Source organism: Euprymna scolopes, chromosome 14 (assembly GCF_053919585.1).
Source record: "Euprymna scolopes isolate OS-2025 chromosome 14, ASM5391958v1, whole genome shotgun sequence".
NCBI classification, from domain to species: domain Eukaryota; kingdom Metazoa; phylum Mollusca; class Cephalopoda; order Sepiida; family Sepiolidae; genus Euprymna; species Euprymna scolopes.
In genome coordinates, this window is record NC_136495.1 from 76,499,448 (window position 1) to 76,521,086 (window position 21,639).

General features: G+C 34.4%; 1 protein-coding gene across 2 annotated transcripts in view; it reads left to right on the forward strand.

Annotated features, from left to right (window-relative positions):
• LOC145293103 (F-box and WD repeat domain containing protein 10B-like) overlaps nt 1-21,639 on the forward strand; it is a 53,108-nt gene that overhangs the window by 3,053 nt on the left and 28,416 nt on the right. Inside the window, exons 2-4 of one of the 2 annotated variants that reach the window (XM_080139480.1) lie at nt 5,600-5,730; nt 14,983-15,640; nt 18,414-18,793. In XM_080139480.1, the coding sequence (XP_079995606.1) occupies nt 14,995-15,640; nt 18,414-18,793 (1,026 nt within the window). In that variant the 5' untranslated portion in view covers nt 5,600-5,730; nt 14,983-14,994. The remainder of the gene's footprint in view (nt 1-5,599; nt 5,731-14,982; nt 15,641-18,413; nt 18,794-21,639) is intronic. The other variant, XM_080139479.1, reaches the window with a different exon arrangement.

Sequence of the window (21,639 nt, forward strand, 5' to 3'; positions counted from 1 at the left end):
ATCATCTTCTTACCACATCAAAACAAAAAAACTTTCTTCGCCACCTTCATGTGCTTAACATCAAGCGAAATTTCCATGGACTGGGTTTGTTTGCAAATTATGTCTATCTTTAAATCATATTACCACGAGACTGCTTCTCTGTTGATTACAACATTATCATCTTCAAATCTAATGTCAACAAATATTGTTATAAACCGTCCTGTGATTTGATTGGTCCGTCCTTTCTTCTTCTTCTTCTTCTTCTTCTTCTTCTTCTTCTTCTTCTTCTTCTTCTTCTTCTTCTTCTTTTTTTTCTTCTCTCTTTCTCTTACGCAATCGTGATATTACTAATCTCAATCTTTTTATAAAAACCATTATAGGATGTCTTATTCAGAATTGTCTGGCCTGTTCTCTGCTTCCTTTATTCTAGCTCGTTGTACTTATTGGTTTAGTGGTCTCTATCAATGCGATGTTTTTAATACCTCAGTGTGCTGTTAATACCTATTCCTATAACTTCTTTATAAGAACCGCAGGCTTGTGAAACTCTCATCCTGCTGACTGTTTACCTCCTAACTTTAGCCTTGATCATTCGTTTTTGTTAGTACGTTGCATCAACTGCCTTCATACCTTATCTGGAGCAATTTCCATAAAATATTAAGAACAAGAAGTATATATATATATATATATATATATATATATATATATATATATATATATATATATATGTATATATAGTAATTTATAAAATATATATGGCGATTAAGCTACACTGAATATTGGGCGTTTCATCCACTCTAGGATTCCTCAGGCTTATGCGCATAAGCCTGAGGAATCCTAGAGTGGATGAAACGCCCAATATTCAGTGTAGCTTAATCGCCATATATATTTTATAAATTACTAACTAGCTCTACCTACGTATTGAGCACTTTTGAAGTAAATACTTTACGTTTACGCATAAATCTATACTTTCGTATATTAATTTTATGTGAGTAAATGAAGTAGTTATATATATATATACATATATATATATATATATATATATATATATATATATATATATATATATATATATATATTAGCAGGTCGCCCGGCGTTGCCCAATCGTAAAACACACACAAATATAATATTTTAATTAATGCAGATTTCTTATTATAAACAGAAATACCGTAAATGTTAAATTCCTTTTAAAAAAAATGAAGTAAAAAAAATATGGAAAGAAACTGAGAAACGAGTATTATGTTTCTTCTCTATTATTATGTGCATATTATGTTTTTTTTCCTATTATTATGTACATATTATGTTTTTTTTTCCTATTATTATGTGCATATTATGTTTTTTTTTCCTATTATTATGTGCATATTATGTTTTTTTTTCCTATTATTATGTGCATATTATGTTTTTTTTTCCTATTATTATGTGCATATTATGTTTTCTTGTAAGTTAAAAAAAATATTACTCGAGCTGAGATCGCAACCAAAACCTGAAGACAGTGAGTCAAATACGATAACTATTATACCAGCGTACCACAGTCTTTAAAAAGTGTTTTCAAACCTACTTATTCTTAATATAAGGAAGCTGCCATGTTTCATGACCGCGCATGTGCAGCCATGAAACAGTTGACAAACAGATAAAAATCCGATGACCCTCCCCCCCTTCAATTGCCAATTTTTTAATTTGGACTCCTTAGTAGCCCTTTTCCCCGGATGAAAACCGATTAAAACTTTTCCACATGTCTGAATACCTTATATACCAAATTTCAAGTCTGTAGATAAAAAATTCGTTGGGTATATAGGTGGAGAAGTGTCCTTACACACATACACACATTCTCACTTCTATAGATATATAGATATATATATTTCTAATTGGTTTTCATTTTCATTAAAGGTCTGGCCTCGAGTAAGACTGATAGTTTATTGTCGTCTCTATCTTTTTAGGCTGAAAAATAACTCAATTGACCATCTGGTCTGGTAGCAACGCAAACTCCTTTGCAGAAGCAATAAGTAAAGACTCCATGTATAGTTTCTATAAAAAATTATATTAACAGAAACTATATAACTACAAAGTTTTAATATGATGCCACTGTACAAAGATCCTTCTATAGGAAGTTGAAATCAAATCACCTCAGAGACCACAGTTCAATAAGTGTCACCTCATCTGCGACTGACAGTGCTCTCGCACTAAGAACAATCATTCCGAATTCCATGTTCGTATAAACGTTGATTAGAGGGAAAGCTTACATGAATTCAGCTTTTTCCTTCTTTTCTTCCTATGTTATCACCAAGTCTGCAGAGGTGGATGTGGAGGGGGAAGCCTTTGTTACGGTAATGTTAAGCAAGAAATTATCTGTGGTGAGGGTTTTTCGCCACTCACAAATCTATTTCTTTTTCTTTGTGCAAAATATGTGACGAAAATATTATTCAGCTTGCGAGCGAGAGAGAGAGATTGTCAGCGATATTTTCAGGTCAGAGGTTGTTGGTTCAATTCTCATCGATTCCACTGCTCCAACTAAAATATTGCTTGTGCTAAAGCTTATATATCTGAGGTGTGGGTGGGGAATGAAGCTTCACCGATCCAAACTAGCCAATCAAGAGGCTGTTATAATATATTCCATTCTCTCCTGATTAACTCTGTGCGTAATCGCTTATCGAAGTAAGTTTCCATTGAATTTATTTGCCGGCTGTCCTCAAGGTCAGATTCTACTTCCAAGTTTAGTCAAAACAACTTTTCATACTATTCTCTCGAAATCATTTGTTTTCATCGCAAGACAATGTTATTATTAAATATTATCAATCCCAAATCTGCTAACTGAAGCTACTTTTCCTCGATTTGGTTACATCATCGATCAAATAATAGAGTCAGCAAGGCAAGCGATTATTGCCCGGGATTGTTCACATAATAAAAAGGCTCTAACTTAGCTCTATTATTATCGGTATTAATGTAAAATCCGACCGCCACAAGTGGTTGGGTCACATTATATAAAAATTATTTTATAAAATCAATAGCAGGTTCTCTACAGTGCAATGTAAGCTACAATGTGTTGTGGACTAAGTCACTGCAGGGAGGAATGTTAAGCTTCTTCCCGGTGCACTGCATTGGGTTCCCAATTGGATTACAATAAATTATTGAACCGTGAACCATTCGATGATCATCATTCAAGCTCGGGCAACGCTTAGAAATATATATATATATATATATATATATATATATATATATATATATATATATGTATATATATGCATAGATCACTGTATAACGATTAGATCACTGTCTGACTGATGTAAATGAATATTTAAAATTAAAATGTTTGACTTCAACGTTATTTCACGCGGTTAATGGTAGCCGAATTGATACGGTCTTCGCTAATCGAGCCAGGGATGTCTCGTATTACGGGGTTCGAATCGTTCGACTGGTGTTAATCGTGACACCCTGCACTGAAGATTCCCGAAAGGATGAAATACTAGTGTCTGTAGGTATTTAATTATTATAGTAAAAAAATAATTATGACAGCCCCTTTAAGAAATTCGTTTCTTATCGTTGAGCACTTTCAGTTGAATTAAAGTCGGTCAATTTAGCTCTTATGCATAGATCATCGTATAACGATTAGATCACTGTCTGACTGACGTAAATGAACATTTAAAATTAAAATGTTTAAATTCAACGCTATTTCACACGGTTAATAGTAGCCGAATGGATACGGCCTCCGCTAATCGAGCCAGAGATGTCTCGTGTCGCGGGGTTCGAATCGTTCGACTGGTAGTAATCGTGACACCCTGCACTGAAGATTCCCGAAAGGATGAAACACTAGTGTCTGTAGGTATTTAATTATTATAGTAAAAAAATAATTATGACAGCCCCTTTAAGAAATTCGTTTCTTATCGTTGAGCACTTTCAGTTGAATTAAAGTCGGTCAATTAAGCTCTTATGCATAGATCATCGTATAATGATTAGATCACTGTCTGACTGACGTAAATGAACATTTAAAATTAAAATGTTTAAATTCAACGTTATTTCACGCAGTTAATGGTAGCCGAATGGACTAGGTTTTCGCTAATCGAGCCAGAGATGTCTCGTGTTGCGGGGTTCGAATCGTTCGACTGGTATTAATCGTAACACCCTGCACTGAAGATTCCCGAAAGGATGAAACACTAGTGTCTGCAGGTATTTAATAATTATAGTAAAAAAATAATTATATATATATGTGTGCGTGTGTTTGGGGGTACAAAATTTATATAAGGATTTGAATAAAATATACGGGAATTTCTCGAGAGTTCTTTTGGCTATCATCTCGTCAAGCTAAATCGATTACTGGCGAAATTAAAGAGCACTACGGGGGAATTTGAGTGTGCCAGAAATAAGAAAACAAGACGATTAAAAGAAATGTTTAATCTGAAAGTGCGTTTAAAAGCGATTAAAACTAAACCTTGGCACAGCGAGGGGAAAGGGGGGGGAATGTGGGGAACGGGTCAAAGTTCCCAAATAGAAATAATGTTTTCGTTGTCTCCTTTTGCCGGCATAAAAAGGTTTTCGAACCGCAATAGAGACAGACTCTAAAATCTTTAAATGGTTGTTGGAGTCTGCTCTGTGTAGCACCTCGAACCACTCCATTTTATATTTGTCAGCACAGCATGGATTGTCACCCAACTGCTATATATATATATATATATATATATATATATATATATACTAGCAAAAGCTGACTGGGTTCAAAAACAGCCGCCTAAGGAAAATGGACTCTGATTTATGAAAGTATGATAGGTTACGAAAAGGAAGGGTTGTAAATTTGGGTTGAATTTGGGGGTATCAAAACCAAAGCAAAATATGATGAAAGTAAAAATAAAATAGATAAACCCCATAATTTTATTATACCATACCTGTTCACACTGAAACACTTATCACAATATTCTGTGGATCTATATTAAAAAACCTTGTTAAACTTTGTGACATATTTCCATTCTATGGAGGTCAGGTGTGAACGAACATCCCATAATTTTATTATACCATATTTCTTCAAACAGAAACATAATTATCAAAGTATACTTACACAGATACATATGAAAAGTCTTTATTAAAGTTTGTGCCTATTTTCATTCTATGGAGGCCAGGCGCGAATGCAGACCTCACAATTTTATTATACCATCCCTATTTAAGTTAAAACATACTTATCAAAGTATTCTTATGTACATCTATATCAAAAACACTTGTAAACGTTTTTTTTTTATTTAAAAATTTTTTTATTTCCATACTTTGTGGACCAGGCGCGAACGCAGACCCCACAATTTTAATGAACCACCGTTCTGCCAGATCAAACATACCCATTCCTGTGCCTCGATACATCTATCATTATATGTAATCAGTTTTTTTAAATAGTCAACCATATAGGAGCCTATTCGTGACCACACACAGACACACACACACACACACACACACATATTCAGCTTTATATTATAGATATACCAAATACGCAATATGTGTGTGTGTGTGTGTGTGTGTGTGTGTGTGTGTGTGTGTGAGAGAGAGAGAGAGAGAGAGAGAGAGAGAGTTTTAATTATTTAAGGCACTTGGAATTTTGCCTTTCACTATTAACATCTAATACCTTTCCATTCGTTTACACACCTTTCAGCTACAGATAGGACGCGTGGACCTTTGCACCTGTTATCCTGTTACATTTGTTTACTCGTGAATAAGGAATGATTTTTCTTCCTGTTTCTGGTCTCAATGTCGTAACCATTTATTCAAGGCTATGTATGAAAGGTAAGAAATCGAGAAATCACTCAAGAGTGATTTTGTAGCTATGACGCCAGGTGCGTGTTTGTTTGGCACTTCAAGATGTACCAATCAACCCAGTAACTTTGGTTCATATATATATATATATATATATACATATATATATACACCTCATGCCATAATTATATGCAAATCGATATTTTTGTTCTAACTCCGATAGTTTTCAATGAAAATTCGTGAAACTTCGCACGTTAAACGGCAACACTACCGCATGCGCAAATATAAAATTTTAAGCTGATCTGCGCAATAGCGAGCAAGCGGCAGCCATTTTGGTGACTTGCAGTTTTTCAGCGTACCAACTTTATATGCAAGATGGGACGTAAAGGTGCTTTAAATCAAGCTGAGAAGTCTAAAATTGTTCAAAGGCTCCATAATAAGATTTCCACCTTAGAAATTGCCAAAGAATTACACCGTAATCATCGTACAATAAAAAAAATATTTTACTAACGCTCAACTTTGCAACGGACGTTCTGACAACGGGAAAATTCGTAAGAAATCATATCTGTCACGGCGAACAATGAGCAAGATCAAGAGAGAAGTTCGCCGTAACCCAATTGAAACTAGCAAATACGTTTCTGAAAAAGCTGGCGTTCCTGATGTGCCCAAATCAACTCGTTGTCGTATCCTGAGGACGATTGCAAAATTTGGAAAGCCAGAAGTCCATCCACAATTGAAAGATATCCACAAGGAAAAGAGGATGGAGATGGCAAGAGATCACATGAAGGTGAATTTTCAAACTGTTTTGTTCACCGATGAGTGTCGAGCGACCCTTCATGGACCCGATGGATGGAGAGGAGGATGGTACTATAATGAGGGTCTACGTCCCCAAAGGATCAGGCGTCAACAAGGAGGTGGTGGTGTGATGTTCTGGGCTGCAATCATTGGCAATGAGCTGGTAGGACCATTCAGAGTCGCAGATGGAGTGAAAATTACTACCAAACTCTACATTGACTTCATTAAAGAACACTTGTAACCCTGGCACAAGAAGACTAATTTGGCATTCCGGAAAAAGATGGTATTCATGCATGATAATGCACCGTCTCATTCTGCAAGGATAGCTACTGAATATCTGGAGAGAGTTTTTTGCCAGACGTGGGAAAATAATGCAATGGCCAGCCTGTTCTCCAGATTTAAATCCCATCGAAAATCTGTGGAGCATCTTGAAACAAAATATTTACTCCGGAGGAAGGCAGTACAACTCCAAGGATGACCTCTGGAATGCTATTCTGACTGCTGCCAAAGACATTTCATCAGATGAACTCAAAAGTTTGACATCTTCAATGGACCAAAGGCTTTTTACTCTTGTCAATAAAAATGGCAATTATATAAGATATTGATTGTACTATGAAACCATATTGAAGTTGTTTGTTCTTTATTATTGTTGTTCTCAATTTACAAATTTCTAGAATAATCAATGTTTCGATGATCTTTTAGCACTTCACCATATTTTAGCATTGGTTTGCATATAAAGTTGGCACGCTGAAAAAAAAAATGCAAATCACCAAAATGGCTGTCAATTGTTTATTACTGTGCAGATTAGCTTAAAATTTTAGACCTGCGCTTGTGTTAGTGTTGCCATATAACGTGCTAAATTTCACAAATTTTCATTGAAAACTATCAGAATTAGAACAAAAATATCGATTTGCATATAATTCTGGCACGGAGTGTATATATATATATATATATATATATATATATATATATATATATGCACAGATCACTGTATAAAGATTAGATCACTGTCTGCCTGACGTAAATGAATATTTAAAATTAAAATGTTTAACTTCAACGTTATTTCACGCGGTTAATGGTAGCCGAATTGATACGGTCTTCGCTATTCGCTAATATATATGAATAAATAAAAAATGACAATATAAAAATATACACTAATGCATGTAGATATATTCGTTTATTCAATACTAGCCTGGGTTTCTCGCGTTGCCCGGGTGGTTGGAGATGTGTGTTGAGGAGAGAAAAAAAGTGGTAGTAGGCTGCGAAGGCGGAAAAGAAAGTGAAAGAAAATCTGACGTCTTAGCTGATGTCTTCATGATGCAACTGGGAGTTAAAAGCGTTGAAAGTAACCGAACTCAATCCAACAGTGATAATTACTTGCTAAAAATGTCGGCAAAAAAATCGACCCCTGCTTGTACAAAATGGCTGAGTTTAGGGTGAAGAAATTTTTGGGGTCAATTTTTCGTCGAGCTTCAAAATGATATCGATCTTGTCAGGATCCGTTGACTGTCGAAAGATTTCGCGAGACTTACATACATACATACATACATACATACATACATACATACATGCATACATTTAAACAGACAGGTGAGATTTATATTATAGATGGATGTTATATCAATAAGAGGTGTAGGATAAGTAAAATTCTTTATACGATGGTATTTCGAAGCCTAATGCTTCTCATCAGAAGAGGAGAAAAGGTGCTAGGTAACATATTAGGGATGGGATGTCTAGCGATAACTGCATTAGGAGTGAAATAACTGGGTGTGAGAGGAAAAGGGTAATACATTGAAACTGTTGTGGGAGAGAAATAAGAGAACTACAATAATCTATGTGATAGAGGATGGATATGACTGATATTACAAAATAAACATAGCTGGATAGCGCATATAGTTCTTATAAATAATAAATTAATGAAATATTAAATAAAATATTTTTATATTAATGCATATCAAAATAAATACAATGTATTAATACGGGACTTTAAAGTTGATGACTTTCCATGAAAATTCAAAGATGGCGTAGTAAAATGAAAAAAATAATTTCAACTTCTCTCCCAATTTTCGGATTGTGTAACCATGCCCACATATATTTATTTTCTTTTAAAATTGATAAGTGCTTTTTCTTCTGATGAGTCAAGGGCGAAATAAATTCAAAAATTGACAATAATTGCATGAATGATTTTGTGCTACGCCACAGGTGTTGTCAAGAATTGTGCATGTCAACATACTTGAAGAAATGACTAAGTCCATCATTGCCACCCCCTCCATTTAGCCCCAAAAGTCCCCAAGGCCTTAACATATTTAAATTTGAGTTCAGCACCATGCAAAACTGCTAAATAGACATAAACAGAAAATGTTGGACAAATATGGTAAAAAAGTCCCAAAAATGGAGTGTTTTTAATAGCCCTAAAAGATCCCCTGGGGCACACCTAAGAGTTATCGTTAAGTATAGACAAAAAAAAAATTGTATAGAAATCAGTTAGTTACAAATTTTCAGAAAGTTTCATAAAAATCTAAGGCATCAATATTTTTTTAATAAGCACAAAGGTGTCAATTTTAGCCATTTTAACCAGAAAAACACCCCTAGGAGGGCAACCAGAGTTTTTCTGGAAAATCCGTTCTGTTACTTTTTTACTTTTCAAAAAATTCCAAGGCGCAGTTATTGAGAAAAGTGCGCACAGATGAACGGACAAAGGGGAATTTACAGGCCCACCCTCCTTTTGCCAGGGGACCAGTAAACATATTTCCGTGTATATATATATATATTTCCCCAGCACCTCTGGCCTTGATGGAGGGGAGACTAAAACTTGCTACTATGGTTTCAAATGATCTGATATAACAGAAAGGGGAGACTTGATTCCAAATATTTTTCATATGTAATATCTCCCCTCTTTTGGGAACAGGGTACGATATATATATATATATATATATATATATATATATATATATATATATATATATATATATATATATAAGAAATAAAAAATAAAAACGATGATATTTTTAACTCTGTCACAAAATTACCTTTGACTCTGCAAGTCTAGTTTTCAGCCCCCATTAAGAATTATCACAAAAAGAATTAGTTCTTAATATAAGGTCGATGCAAGCAGACAAATAGAGACATCTAGTCAGTGTTCAACAACTTTGTGTATGTATGTATGCGTTCCGAAACAACCGATCCTATCTTTTGCAAATTTTAGACAAAGATAATTTATATGTCTGACAATATTCTTAGAAATGTTTTGTACAGAAATTAATCCGATAAATACCAAAAATCGAAAAAAAAAATCTGATCTTAAAAATAGTCTTTTCTCTTTTATTGATAAAAATAGAAGAATTTTTACAGGGGAATATTTTATCTACACCGGTTAAGGGAAATAATAAAATCTCACCAAATCATTTCTTCTTTAAAAAAACAAACAAACAGATTTATTGTCATCTGGAGATATGGCTGAGGCACCTTTGTCTGGGAATGCCGGCGGAGTTGCACAGGCATTTTTTGCAGGGTCAGAGTGCGCCTCTTCTGGGATGCTGACTTTTCAATCCCACTTTTCAATCCTAGTATTTTATTTTTCATAATGCAAAAGAAATAAATGCCATTATAATTCGAATTCATCCTTTTCATAATGCTAAGATGAAATTAATATATCCAAAAATCATGTAAAACGATCAGGTAGAAAAAAAAGAAAACATTTTTTGGTGAAAATTAGCGAAAATAAAATGTTTGGTTAAAAACACAACGATGAGTTCCAACGGGAGATAAATAGTGTGTAACTATTGAATATTTTAATTTTTTTTTTTTGTTAATTGTGAGTTTTAACTTGTTTTTAATATAACTGGGTTACTTCCCTTGCGATTACGTCAGGTCTTCCCGAAGAAATATGGTGACGGTTTTTTTACGATAAAGATCAAAAACTTATGTGTTTTTAATAATGCGGTGATATTTAAGTACTTCTGATATGCTAATTAAGTAGATATCATTGCATTTAGATGAAACTGACACAAAAAGTCAGTGCATACCACTGTTTTATTTTAATCTTTTTTTTTTTTTCGTTTTCCGAATTTCACTATTATAGTTACATTTGAAATCCTTATACACGTGTACTAAGTGCGAATACACTTGTTCCAAGCAAAGCGATATTTACCCATCCGTTCGACACTCGTTCTATGTAGCCATTTTGTTAAGAACATTTCTTCCCTTTAACAATTACAAGAAACTTTCCTAATCACTGATAACCATGGCTAACAAATACCTTGAGAGCCCATTGTTCAAACACCTCGGCTTAATATTCACAGGCAACATGAATTGGAACAAAATCATTGAGGACATTGTCAAAGCTGCTGCAAAGATAGTGGGCTCGCTCTAATGCTAGAAAATTATCCACACTTGAGAGTATCCAATGCATGGAATATTGTTACCACATCTGGGCTGGTGAATTTATCACTAGTCTCTTCCTTTTAAACAGGAACTAAAAATTTAATCTCAAATTTAATCGCTCCAATCCCTGTCCCATCGCCATAATATTGCATCATTGTGCTTATTTTACAAGTGTTTTAATGGAATATGCTCTGATGAACTTATAGCACTTGTGTCCCCTCAAGTAACCTGAGAAGCAGCAAAAGCCTACCTCTATACTGTTGAGGTTCCTACATGTCAGAGCTTCTTCTTTTGGACTGCTAGACTTTGGAATTCCCTCCCTATTTCCTGCTTTCCTGACTGTACTAACATGTAGAATTTTAAATGTAATGTGAACAAACATCTTGCACATCTCGTCACATAATCTCCTTTACGTCCAAGTGGTCATATGCCTTGTTTGGGGCGAACAAGAGTAAAATATATATATACATATACATACATCATAAAACTTCTTTCATTTCTCAACAATACAAAACACGCAATTTCATACACAAACTGTACTTGAAATATTTCTACACACGTATCTTTCTCTTTTTCATTCACATAAATATGATTTTGTATTCGTTAAACGTGTTCCACCTTTCCCCTCATCATAAGTATTTCTTTTAATCTAAGGAATTTTTATCCTCAGGGCCCCAAAATCAACAGAGATTAAAGCATTTCTGTAATGATCTGGCCCCTATTGACTGCGGTTAGTTCTGTATAGTTCTAGGACGGCTTTTCCTTCTCTTTTTGAGAAGTGGTTAGTTTACTGTTAATCGCCTGAGGCGCTCCTACCAGAGAATACCGACGGAGCTGTCCAGGCATTTTTTTGCAGATCATAGTGCCTTTCCTCGAGGGTGGGGCGCTGACTTCTCAATCCTACTTTCCAACTCCCGATGTTTAAATTCTTGCAGCAGGAGACAATTAAAAACATTCCTTTGACCTTAAAAAGATTATTTACTTTCCAGTTCACCCTCTTCCCTGCCCTGCCAATTTCTAAATATTATCCTTTGCATTTCTTAAAATGGTCGTGGAGTGGACGGATAAACGATCATTTAACAACTGACATATTCGAAGGATATAATAATATTTAGTGAAGAAGAGGCAATTAATCATCACCAGTCAATAATAAAACAAACAATAAAACAAACAGAAAGAGTTTATAATCTGTGTTTAGATTTAGGCACAGATAGAGAGTGGGTAAAATTCTTGATAATGGTTTTAGCTAGTTGTGTGTTTTTTTCTGAAAGTTTTGCAAGGGGGGGGGGTCCAAAGATTAGAGCTCTGACGAGTACTTGCCATGAAAATAATGATAGAGCAGAGACAGGCTGTTTATCTTAAGTTTCTTTCTCTGTCTTAATATAACATTTATATTTGTTTTTTTTTAAATATATATGTGTGTGTGTGTGTGTGTGTGTGTGTGTGTGTGTGTGTGTGTGTTCGTTCTTTGCTAATGGAGTAAGAGATGGCTTTGTTGCCGGGTTCAAATCTCCCGACCGGCGGTAATCCTGACACCGTGCACTGATGATTCCTGAAAGGATGAAACACTATTTATTTTTAAATGTCAAGACGATGATAGTGATCATGACATCATTAACTGCGCGTGTAAGATTTCTTTTTAATTCAATTTATAACATTATATAATCAATTCTTGATTCTGCAATATTTAAGTTATAAATTTATTATATTTTTTTACTAGAATATCTTGTCATTTTCTTTTCCCGTTTTAACAACTAGTCCTTTACTTTTCCATATTACTTTTCATGCTCGCATTTTTCTATTGTAATAAAAAAAATTATTATCTATTGTCAATAGGAGATCGTGTGTGTTGTTTATTTTGTGTTTCACGCTTACATCCAAATGACTGTCGTTTAATTGTTATGGACTTCCATTTCTTATAATAAATAATTTTACCAAGAATTCTTCATAAGTTTTGGTTTCGGTTTCGATTATAGCACTTAAGTCATTTATTTTTTTTATAAATAATTTTACCAAGAATTCTTCATAACCTTTGGTTTCGGTTTTGGTTATAGCTGATGTCACTGAAGTCATCTATATGTTTTTATAAATAATTTTACCAAGAATTCTTCATAACTTTTGGTTTTGGTTTTGGTTTCGGTTTCGGTTTCGATTATAGCTGAAGGAACTCAAGTTATATATATATATATATATATATATATATATATATATATATATATATATATATATATATATATATATGGGAGAGGTGCTAGTTTAGCGGCACTGATGAGTTGTGATACAACGAAACAGGACTGTATGTCGATGACTGCAAATATATTTTAAAGCTTCCCCCCCCCTCTGTCTTAAATAATCTCACTCGCTACTTAATTGGCTGAAAAATGCGAAGCTCGTGGTTTGTTTACAAACAAGCGGTTTGAGCACTGTACAAGTGGTGGACGGATTTTTGTTTAAATAGACATTCGGACTAGTTATTTGCGGGCATCACTTCCATGGTCGAGTGGTAGAACTGCTGACTGTCAACACAACAGTTCTAGGTTCGATCCTTGGCTTGGGAGAGGTGCTAGTCTAGCGGCACTGATGAGTTGTGATACAACAAACCAGAACTGTATGTTGATGACTACAAATATATTATATATATTTTTTTTACACATAGGCATAACCACTTATCAAGGCCCTAGAGACCACTCGAGGATAAGGGTTAAGAGTATAAAGTAGTCAATTGGACAATATTGTAATCGTTAGTAATGGAAATTCGGTAAATTTGTTAACTTAAGTGAAAGGGGCTCATCAAGAACTTGTTTACATTGGACTTGAAGATAACCATATTGTAATCAGCTGGAAAGCAGGAAAACGGAAGACAATTCCACAGGCGTGTAGTTCTAAGAAAGGAGCTTTGTTCATGGAATCTACGTTTAGGTTTAGGCACAGATAAAGAGTGGGGGCGATTTTGACTAAAATTAACACCTTAACACTAACATCACAAGTTTATTTGGGAAGTTCTATTATCACACAAGCCAAAAGGCCCAATATATAAAATCAATAGTAGGTTCTTTGATATGACAGGGGCTCATTCGAAATGAATGTTTCTGTTTAAATCACAATTGCACTATGGTACTTGACTTTTTTTATTTTAAATTTGAATTCAAGCCATTATCAAGCAGTAAGGTTGTGGATTTAAAATCAGCGCATTCGAAATAAATGTTTCTGTTTAGAGCACGATTGAAGCATGATACTTGACTTTTGCATTTTAAACTTTAATTCAAGCCGTTATATATAAAAAATAATTTTATAACATCAACAGTAGGTTCTCTACAGTGCAATGTAGACTACAATGTCACTGTGGGGAGGCATATGAAGCTTCCTCTCTCTGCACTACGATGGGTCCCCAATTAGAGCAGGCAATAAATTGATTTGATTGAAAAAAAGGACAATTTCATTGATTTCAATGACAATAAAAATATGCAAGTGTGAAATAGTCATTGTTCATCATTCAACACCAGGTAATGTCGGGTCTCCCTTGGTTTCAGCTTCGATTATAGCTGATGCACCCAAGTCATATGGATATATATTTTTTATTTTTGAAATCGCAACTTTATAATATATAAAAATCGATAGAACATTAACTCTAGATTAATATATACGAAATCTGCAAGAATTAGAATATCATATTTAAGCGCACTTTATGACCGGGCTATGCCGAGCGTCCCTGCTAGCTTATATAAATACTTTTGCAGTTTTAACAAAACAAACTACAATAATATCAGAGCATCTCAATTTACACTGAACATCTACAGAATGCCAACATCAATATATTACATATGAATGAGACCCCTCTGGAATTTCCACAGGTCCCGCGAGTCTCTATATTAATATGATAGCGTGTGTTATTTTGTGTGTCAGGCTTGTGATTGATTTTGAAAAGTAAAAAGATATACGAAGATTTATAAAATCAATAAGACCTTCGTTCGTTTGTCTATTTTTATTCATACGTCACTTCCATATCCCGGTTTTCTACATTGCTGTGTCCTTCTTACACACTTTTAAAAAATATATATTCCGCTTTTCACAATGTTAAACTTAGACCTGTTTCTTATCTTTCAGGTAAATAGCATCATGGGAAAGTCACAAAACGACGAGAATGAAGATGAAGAGGAGACATTTAGAGACGGCACGTGTTTTGGTGGGTCGGATTTTGATTCCGACAATTGTCGACCCTCTTCGATTCTGAACGAAACTTTACTGTTAAATGACTGTCATCCAGCACTGAACAAATGTGAAAGGAGCTGCCTTGCGACAGGCCATGAACCGTGCGAATCTTGTGCGCTTTCCAAGCAGTTGCTGATGTTCCAAGAATGGTTTCCGCGTCTGGGTGAACAGAATAAACGTATCTGTTTACTGGGTTTGGTGCAGCGGCTGGCGGCTTATCCCATCCTTTTGCAACGACTCTGCGACATTCTTGCACCGACCACACGAAAAGACTTCATATATGCCAGTAGCAAAACAGCGCCAAGTCTGCAGACAGATACAAGCACCATAAGCAGTGATCGAACCCTGACGATGGCCTTTGTGAATAAGGCCATAAGCATGACGTGGAACTGGTATGAGAAGGCGTCGATTTGGTCGAAGGGGAATTTTATCATGCTTGTCTTGCAATCATGTGATGTCCACCTTTTGCACGTCGTGAATAAGTTTGCCAATGCGTTACTCGAAAAGCAAGAACACGATCTGAAAATTGAAATTACGAAACAAAAAAATCCAGGTAAACACATCATTTTTTCTCTAAATTTGTGTATGAGGACTCAATATCCGGTTTTTTAATATTGTTTTATCTAACGTTAGTATTCATATTTATTGCTAGTACCTTTCGACCGATCATTATGAATTTTATGCATGTGTATATGTTTATATATTTCTATGAATAGGATTCAACTAATTAACCGATCATTATGAAGTTTTATATGTGTATATGTTTATATATTTGTATGGACAGAATTCACATCTAAACTAATTAATCGATTTTTTCGATTCCAATAGAATTTGTAGTAAAATGAATTTACCCCGATATGTGGAAGTATTCCGGTGGACAAACCAATTTACTTAAAGAATTCATGGATATTGGTCTCAAATTGGTCTCACTGAGGGTTAAAACAGTTTCAAAACTGATTTAATACTGAAGCAGTTTCAATACTGATATTTCTCCGTTTCCTCGATGCATTCTTTTCTCCAACTTCCCTTCACTTAGCATATCCACATCTGTGGCACGTTCATAACGCTCTCCCGCCCCTCCTTCCAATTTCTTATTTATGTTTTGGCGGTAATTTACCCCTGTTCCCCAACCACTGATTTAACCGATCATTATAAATTTTATGCATGTGTATATGTTTATATATTTGTACGCATGGGATTCAGTTCTAAACTAATTAACCGATCATTATAAATTTTTTGTATGTGTATGTGTTTATATATTTGTATGGACAGGATTATTAACCGATTATTATAAATTTTTTGTATGTGCATATGTTTATATATTTGTATGAAGAGGATTTCGGTCTAAACTAATTAACCGATCGTTATGAATTTTTTGTATATGTTTATATATTTGTATGGAGAGTATTTACGTACAACTTTTATGCATATGGACATGATTTACATCTAAACTAATTAACCGATCATTATGAATTTTTTGTATGTGTATATGTTTATATATTTGTATGGACAGGATCCACGTCTAAACTAATTAACCGATCATTATGAATTTTTTCTATGTGTATATGCTTATATATTTGTATGGATAGGATTTACGTCTAAACTAATTAGCCGATCATTATAAATTTTATGCATGTTTATATGTTTATATATTGGAAATATGTTACACCACTACAAGCATGTGTCACTTTGTCAATGTGGATGTTCCTAAACATACTTTTCATAGATGTGGGAACACAAAAGCCTTGTAAAGTGATACGTTGTGTCTGAGACAACTGCAAAAGAACAAAAGAAAAAAAAAAGAAATTCGGCTCAACTTTTCCTGTTGAAATGAAATGCATTTATTCATGGTTCTTCCAAAATAACGATATGCCTTTCGTTTTAAAAGTTGCTTAGTTTATGTCGTCTGTCATGTAGTTAAAAGTCTCTTGCTACCATGGACCAAAAGTTCATCTTCGCCGGCATGCAATTTCTTCTCCAAGTCCTCGCATTTTTTCTTTTTCTTTCCCTTCTCTTCCTCCGTTGTGTCATCAAATTCTGCACTGGCTCAGTTATTTTGCTGTTAGCGGCTCTGTTACACATTCACATAATGTAAAGAAAGGAACCGTATATTTTGATTATTTAATCGATCCCCCATATTAGAACCAGTTGACCTTTGATTAAAAAAAAGGCCAAATTCGCAAAGTTTTGCCTTTTCAGGGTTGCCAGATTGACTTTTTTTAAGGCCAACCTTTTTTAAAGCAGTTTGGTCTAGGATTGGTTCAAATATGGGGAATCGATTTACAAGAACGCTATATTAAAAACTGAGTACCCCTACAAATCTTTAAATATTGAATTCTTTTGCCTTTTTGGAGATAGATTAGTGTCCAATCAATAGTAATATGTTGAAAAAAAATTGAAAACCTACGAAAAGAAACAAAATATATGGGAGTGTGTATTGTATAGGCCCTCCAAAAACATTTCATTGTAAAGACAAAGGTTACATCGACTAAAACGTTAAGAAAATAACACTAAATATGAGAATAGTAGTCCGAAAAAATATAAATGCATCGAACTTTATTATGTTTCTGAATTTTGGAGATTTGTAAAATCTTAGGGTTGGAATTTTTACAACTATGTGTGCTCTCATTTGTTGAAAAGTTCGGCTGATCTTGAAAGGTTGTGGTTGATTGGTGTTGTTTGCAAACACAGCTTTGCTAAGTTGAGATATCCTCCACTTTGCTTTCGTTAATGTTTTTTTGATTGTGCAATGAAGTGTAATAAGTTTAGGCTGTTGTAGCGACGGTAGTCCTAGAACTGCTGGCCCTGTTACATCTACAAAGTCGAAAGTATTGTTACGCCAGTCTGAATTGTTATTTTTACATGTTATGTTGATGCTACCGTATCATTTCATTGACGTGTCGTTCTGTGCTACCAGATTCCTTTTTTTTTTTTACTTGGGAGTCAACACTTATCAAGGCCAGAAGGCCACTCGAAAATAAGGGCTAATGAAAGTAAGGTGGTAGTGTAGTAATCGTTAATGGTGTAAATTGAGTACAATTTGGTTATTTAAAAGGGAGGTTCAATAAGGATTTGTTTACATTGGATTTGAAGGTTGCCATGTTGTATTAAACCGGGAAGTTATGATATCACTACACTCTCCACCTCTTTCGATTACCTTTGCTAATGAGTTTGATTTTCCCGTCAACTCGTGGTCATGTAATTCAATTTCTATCAATAAACCGATTTGGATAAAGCTCATTGATTGTTGAGTGTTTTATCTGTTTAAATAATTTTTCCTAGCAGTAAAATGCTTATTCTTTATCTTTGACTTTAATTATTAACAGAAGATGCCATTCCTCAAGAATATCCACAGATTTCCTTAACCGATATTGAAGCATGGAATCAGAACATCTCATACCAAGAGGTTGAATCCCGTAAATTCATGGATGATATAAGCAACACTAATCTGATGAGCCAATCTCGTCAAAAGATGAAGAAGGAGGAGCCGATCATGGATGTTGAGAGGTATAGTGTCGCATGTCAATACAAAGATTTCATTTATTGTCTTCCCACGCATTTGGCCAAATATATTCTCAATTTATTAGACGAGGTCAGTCTAACCAATGCCCTGAAGGTCAGCCAGAAATGGCGCCAGTTGACGAAAGAAGTTAAAGAGGATTCCATTGTCGGACAGCAAGTTCGCGAAGAGGCTATGATTCTCCAGGTAGGCTGTGTTTCATTTTTATGCATGCCTTTACTGTCTGTCTACTTCTAAAACATCATTTACAAAAGAAGTTTTGAATAAAAAAATTTTTAATGGATTTAGAAAAGACATTTCAAAATTAGCAGCGATTATCGGGTCGCGTGAGCATAGAACCATAATTTAAGATCAGTTGATTGGATTTATTTGCTTCCCCGCTGAGCAAATTAGGCACAAAGTCGTTTTTTTAATGTGGAAAGTGAAGGGGAAATGGGGACCAGCCCCCTGGGTAGTAGGGGAGCTGGATAGTGACAATTGGCATGAAGGGTTTCCCCTACATTGACCAATAACTGATTGGCACAAGGGCAATGGTCTTTGCTTAAACTTCGGTGCCCAGCCCTGCAAGGGGGGGAGAGGGCGAGTTGATTTAAGATCAGTTGATTATATCAGATATTCTACAAACGCTTATCATCATGTATTTTGTGCTAAAGTGCTGAAAGAGGTTACATTGAATAGATATCAGCTCTACTACATAATCAATTTATTTGAATTGTTTTTTTCAATAAAAGTTTTAAAATAAAACTGTAGTGTTGTTTTCTTTAGACAAATTTATCGTTATACCCTTTGTATTTAGAGAGAGAGAGAGAGAGAGAGAGAGAGAGAGAGAGAGTAAGAGAGTATGTGTGTGTGTGAGAGAGAAAGAGAGAGTAAGTGTGTGTGTGTGTGTGTGTGTGTGAGAGAGAGAGAGAGAGAGAGAGAGAGAGAGAGAGAGAGAGCCGGGATGCGTTGTAAATATATCCATAAAGTGCTCGATCACAAATGTAACAGCTAAAATAGAATTTACTTATATAGCTTTTAATACATAGTTTTTATATAAATTATTTGTATATACAGTTGTGCGCAAAAGTATTCGACCCCTACCAAAATTGTCTTATTTCTTTGAATGGATACTTCAATAATCTTCAAAACCTTCTTTAACGACTAAGTTCGAATAAACTGTATAGTTTTCAACAAAAAATAATAAAAAGTAATTAGTGCTTGATAATATAAATAAATTTATTTACAAAAATAAAAATATGGATGTTGCAAAAGTATTCGACCCCCTTTTCATTAATACTTGGTTGAAGCTCCGTTTACCTTGATTACTGCAAGTAAACGTTTCCTATAACATCTAACGAGACTTCTACATCTCTCCACTGGAATTTTAAGCCACTCTTCTTGACAGTACTGTTTTAATTCAATCAAATTAGATGGTTTTCTTTTATGTACCGCAATTTTTAAATCATGCCATAAGTGCTCAATTGGATTTAGGTCTGGAGACTGGGAAGGCCATTCTAGAACTTTCACCTTATTATTCTTTAACCATGCCTTAGTGCTCTTTGAAGTGTGTTTAGGATCGTTGTCCTGTTGAAAGGTATACCTCCTTCCATGCCCCAACTGGTTCGCAGACGGAACAAGATTTTCTTTCAGTATGGACTGATATTTTACTAAATCCATTCTTCCATCGATTATGGTTAATCTTCCAGTTCCATTTATACTGAAACAGCCCCACACCATGCTTAACGGTTGGAACGGTATTCTTCACATTATAAGCAGTATTTTCTTTTCACCAAACATAGCGTTGCTGGTTGCGTCCAAATAGTTCCACTTTCGTTTCGTCTGACCAAATTATATTATTCCAGTAATCAATAGGCATTTCTAGGAACTTTTTTGCAAAATTTAATCGAGCCTTTTGATGAGATTTGGAAAGTAAGGGCTTCCTTCTGGCAATACGTCCATGCAATCCTGCACGATTTAATGCCCTACGAATAGTTGATAAGTGTACATCTGAGCCAGCATTCTTCAAATCGTTCTGCACGTCCTTTAGGTTAGATTTAGAGTCTATTGAAACTTGTCTAACAATTTTCCTAGCCCCACGTGTCGTAATTTTTCTTGGACGACCTGATCTTGGAAGACTTGATACAATCCCTTTTACTTTCCATTTTTTGATAATGAACATAATAGTCGACCGTGGTATAGAAAAACGTTTGGAAATTTTTTTATAACCTTCTCCAGACTGGTAGGCATCGATTACTTTCATTTGAATGTCTTCAGAGTACTCTTTGTTCTTTGTCATAGTTGCAGATTTGTTGACGTTGAAAAAGATTTTTTTTTTTACTTGAAACAATTATTCAATCATTCAATATGGCATTGAAGTTCAATTTGAACTGATTTTAGATTCAGTAGAGTCATAAATATTATTTATAGGAAATAAATACAAGGTCAGACTAAAATAATAAACTTAATGACGCTTTTATTTAAACTTTAAATTAAAGGGGTCGAATATTTTTGCAACATCCATATTTATATTTTTTGTAAAAAGATTGATATATAATATTAATCTAGAATTACTTTTCCTCATTTATTTTTGAAAAATATACAATTTATTCATAATTAGCCGTTAAAAGGCGTTATGAAGATTTTTGAAGTATAGATTCAACGAAACAAGAAAATTTAGACAGGAGTCGAATATTTTTGCGCACAACTATATATATATATATATATATATATATATATATATATATATATATATATATATATATATATTACATGCATTGTGTTTTTACATGTGTCAGCATGGTCAGATGGAGAATCCGTATTGTAATATTTCGGGAAACACCTTTGTCAGACATGTGTTCGACTTTCAAATGTGACTATTAGGGTTACTGTAATCGTGAGCAATTCCACATAAATTAAAAGAAATTATGATCAACACACTTTGATGTGGCAAGCATCACTAAATTTTAGTTTCACGAACGATTAATTCAAAAAGTTGTATTTAAATGACAACACAAAGCATCGGTTGTTGTTCTTTTATTATTAAACGAAAG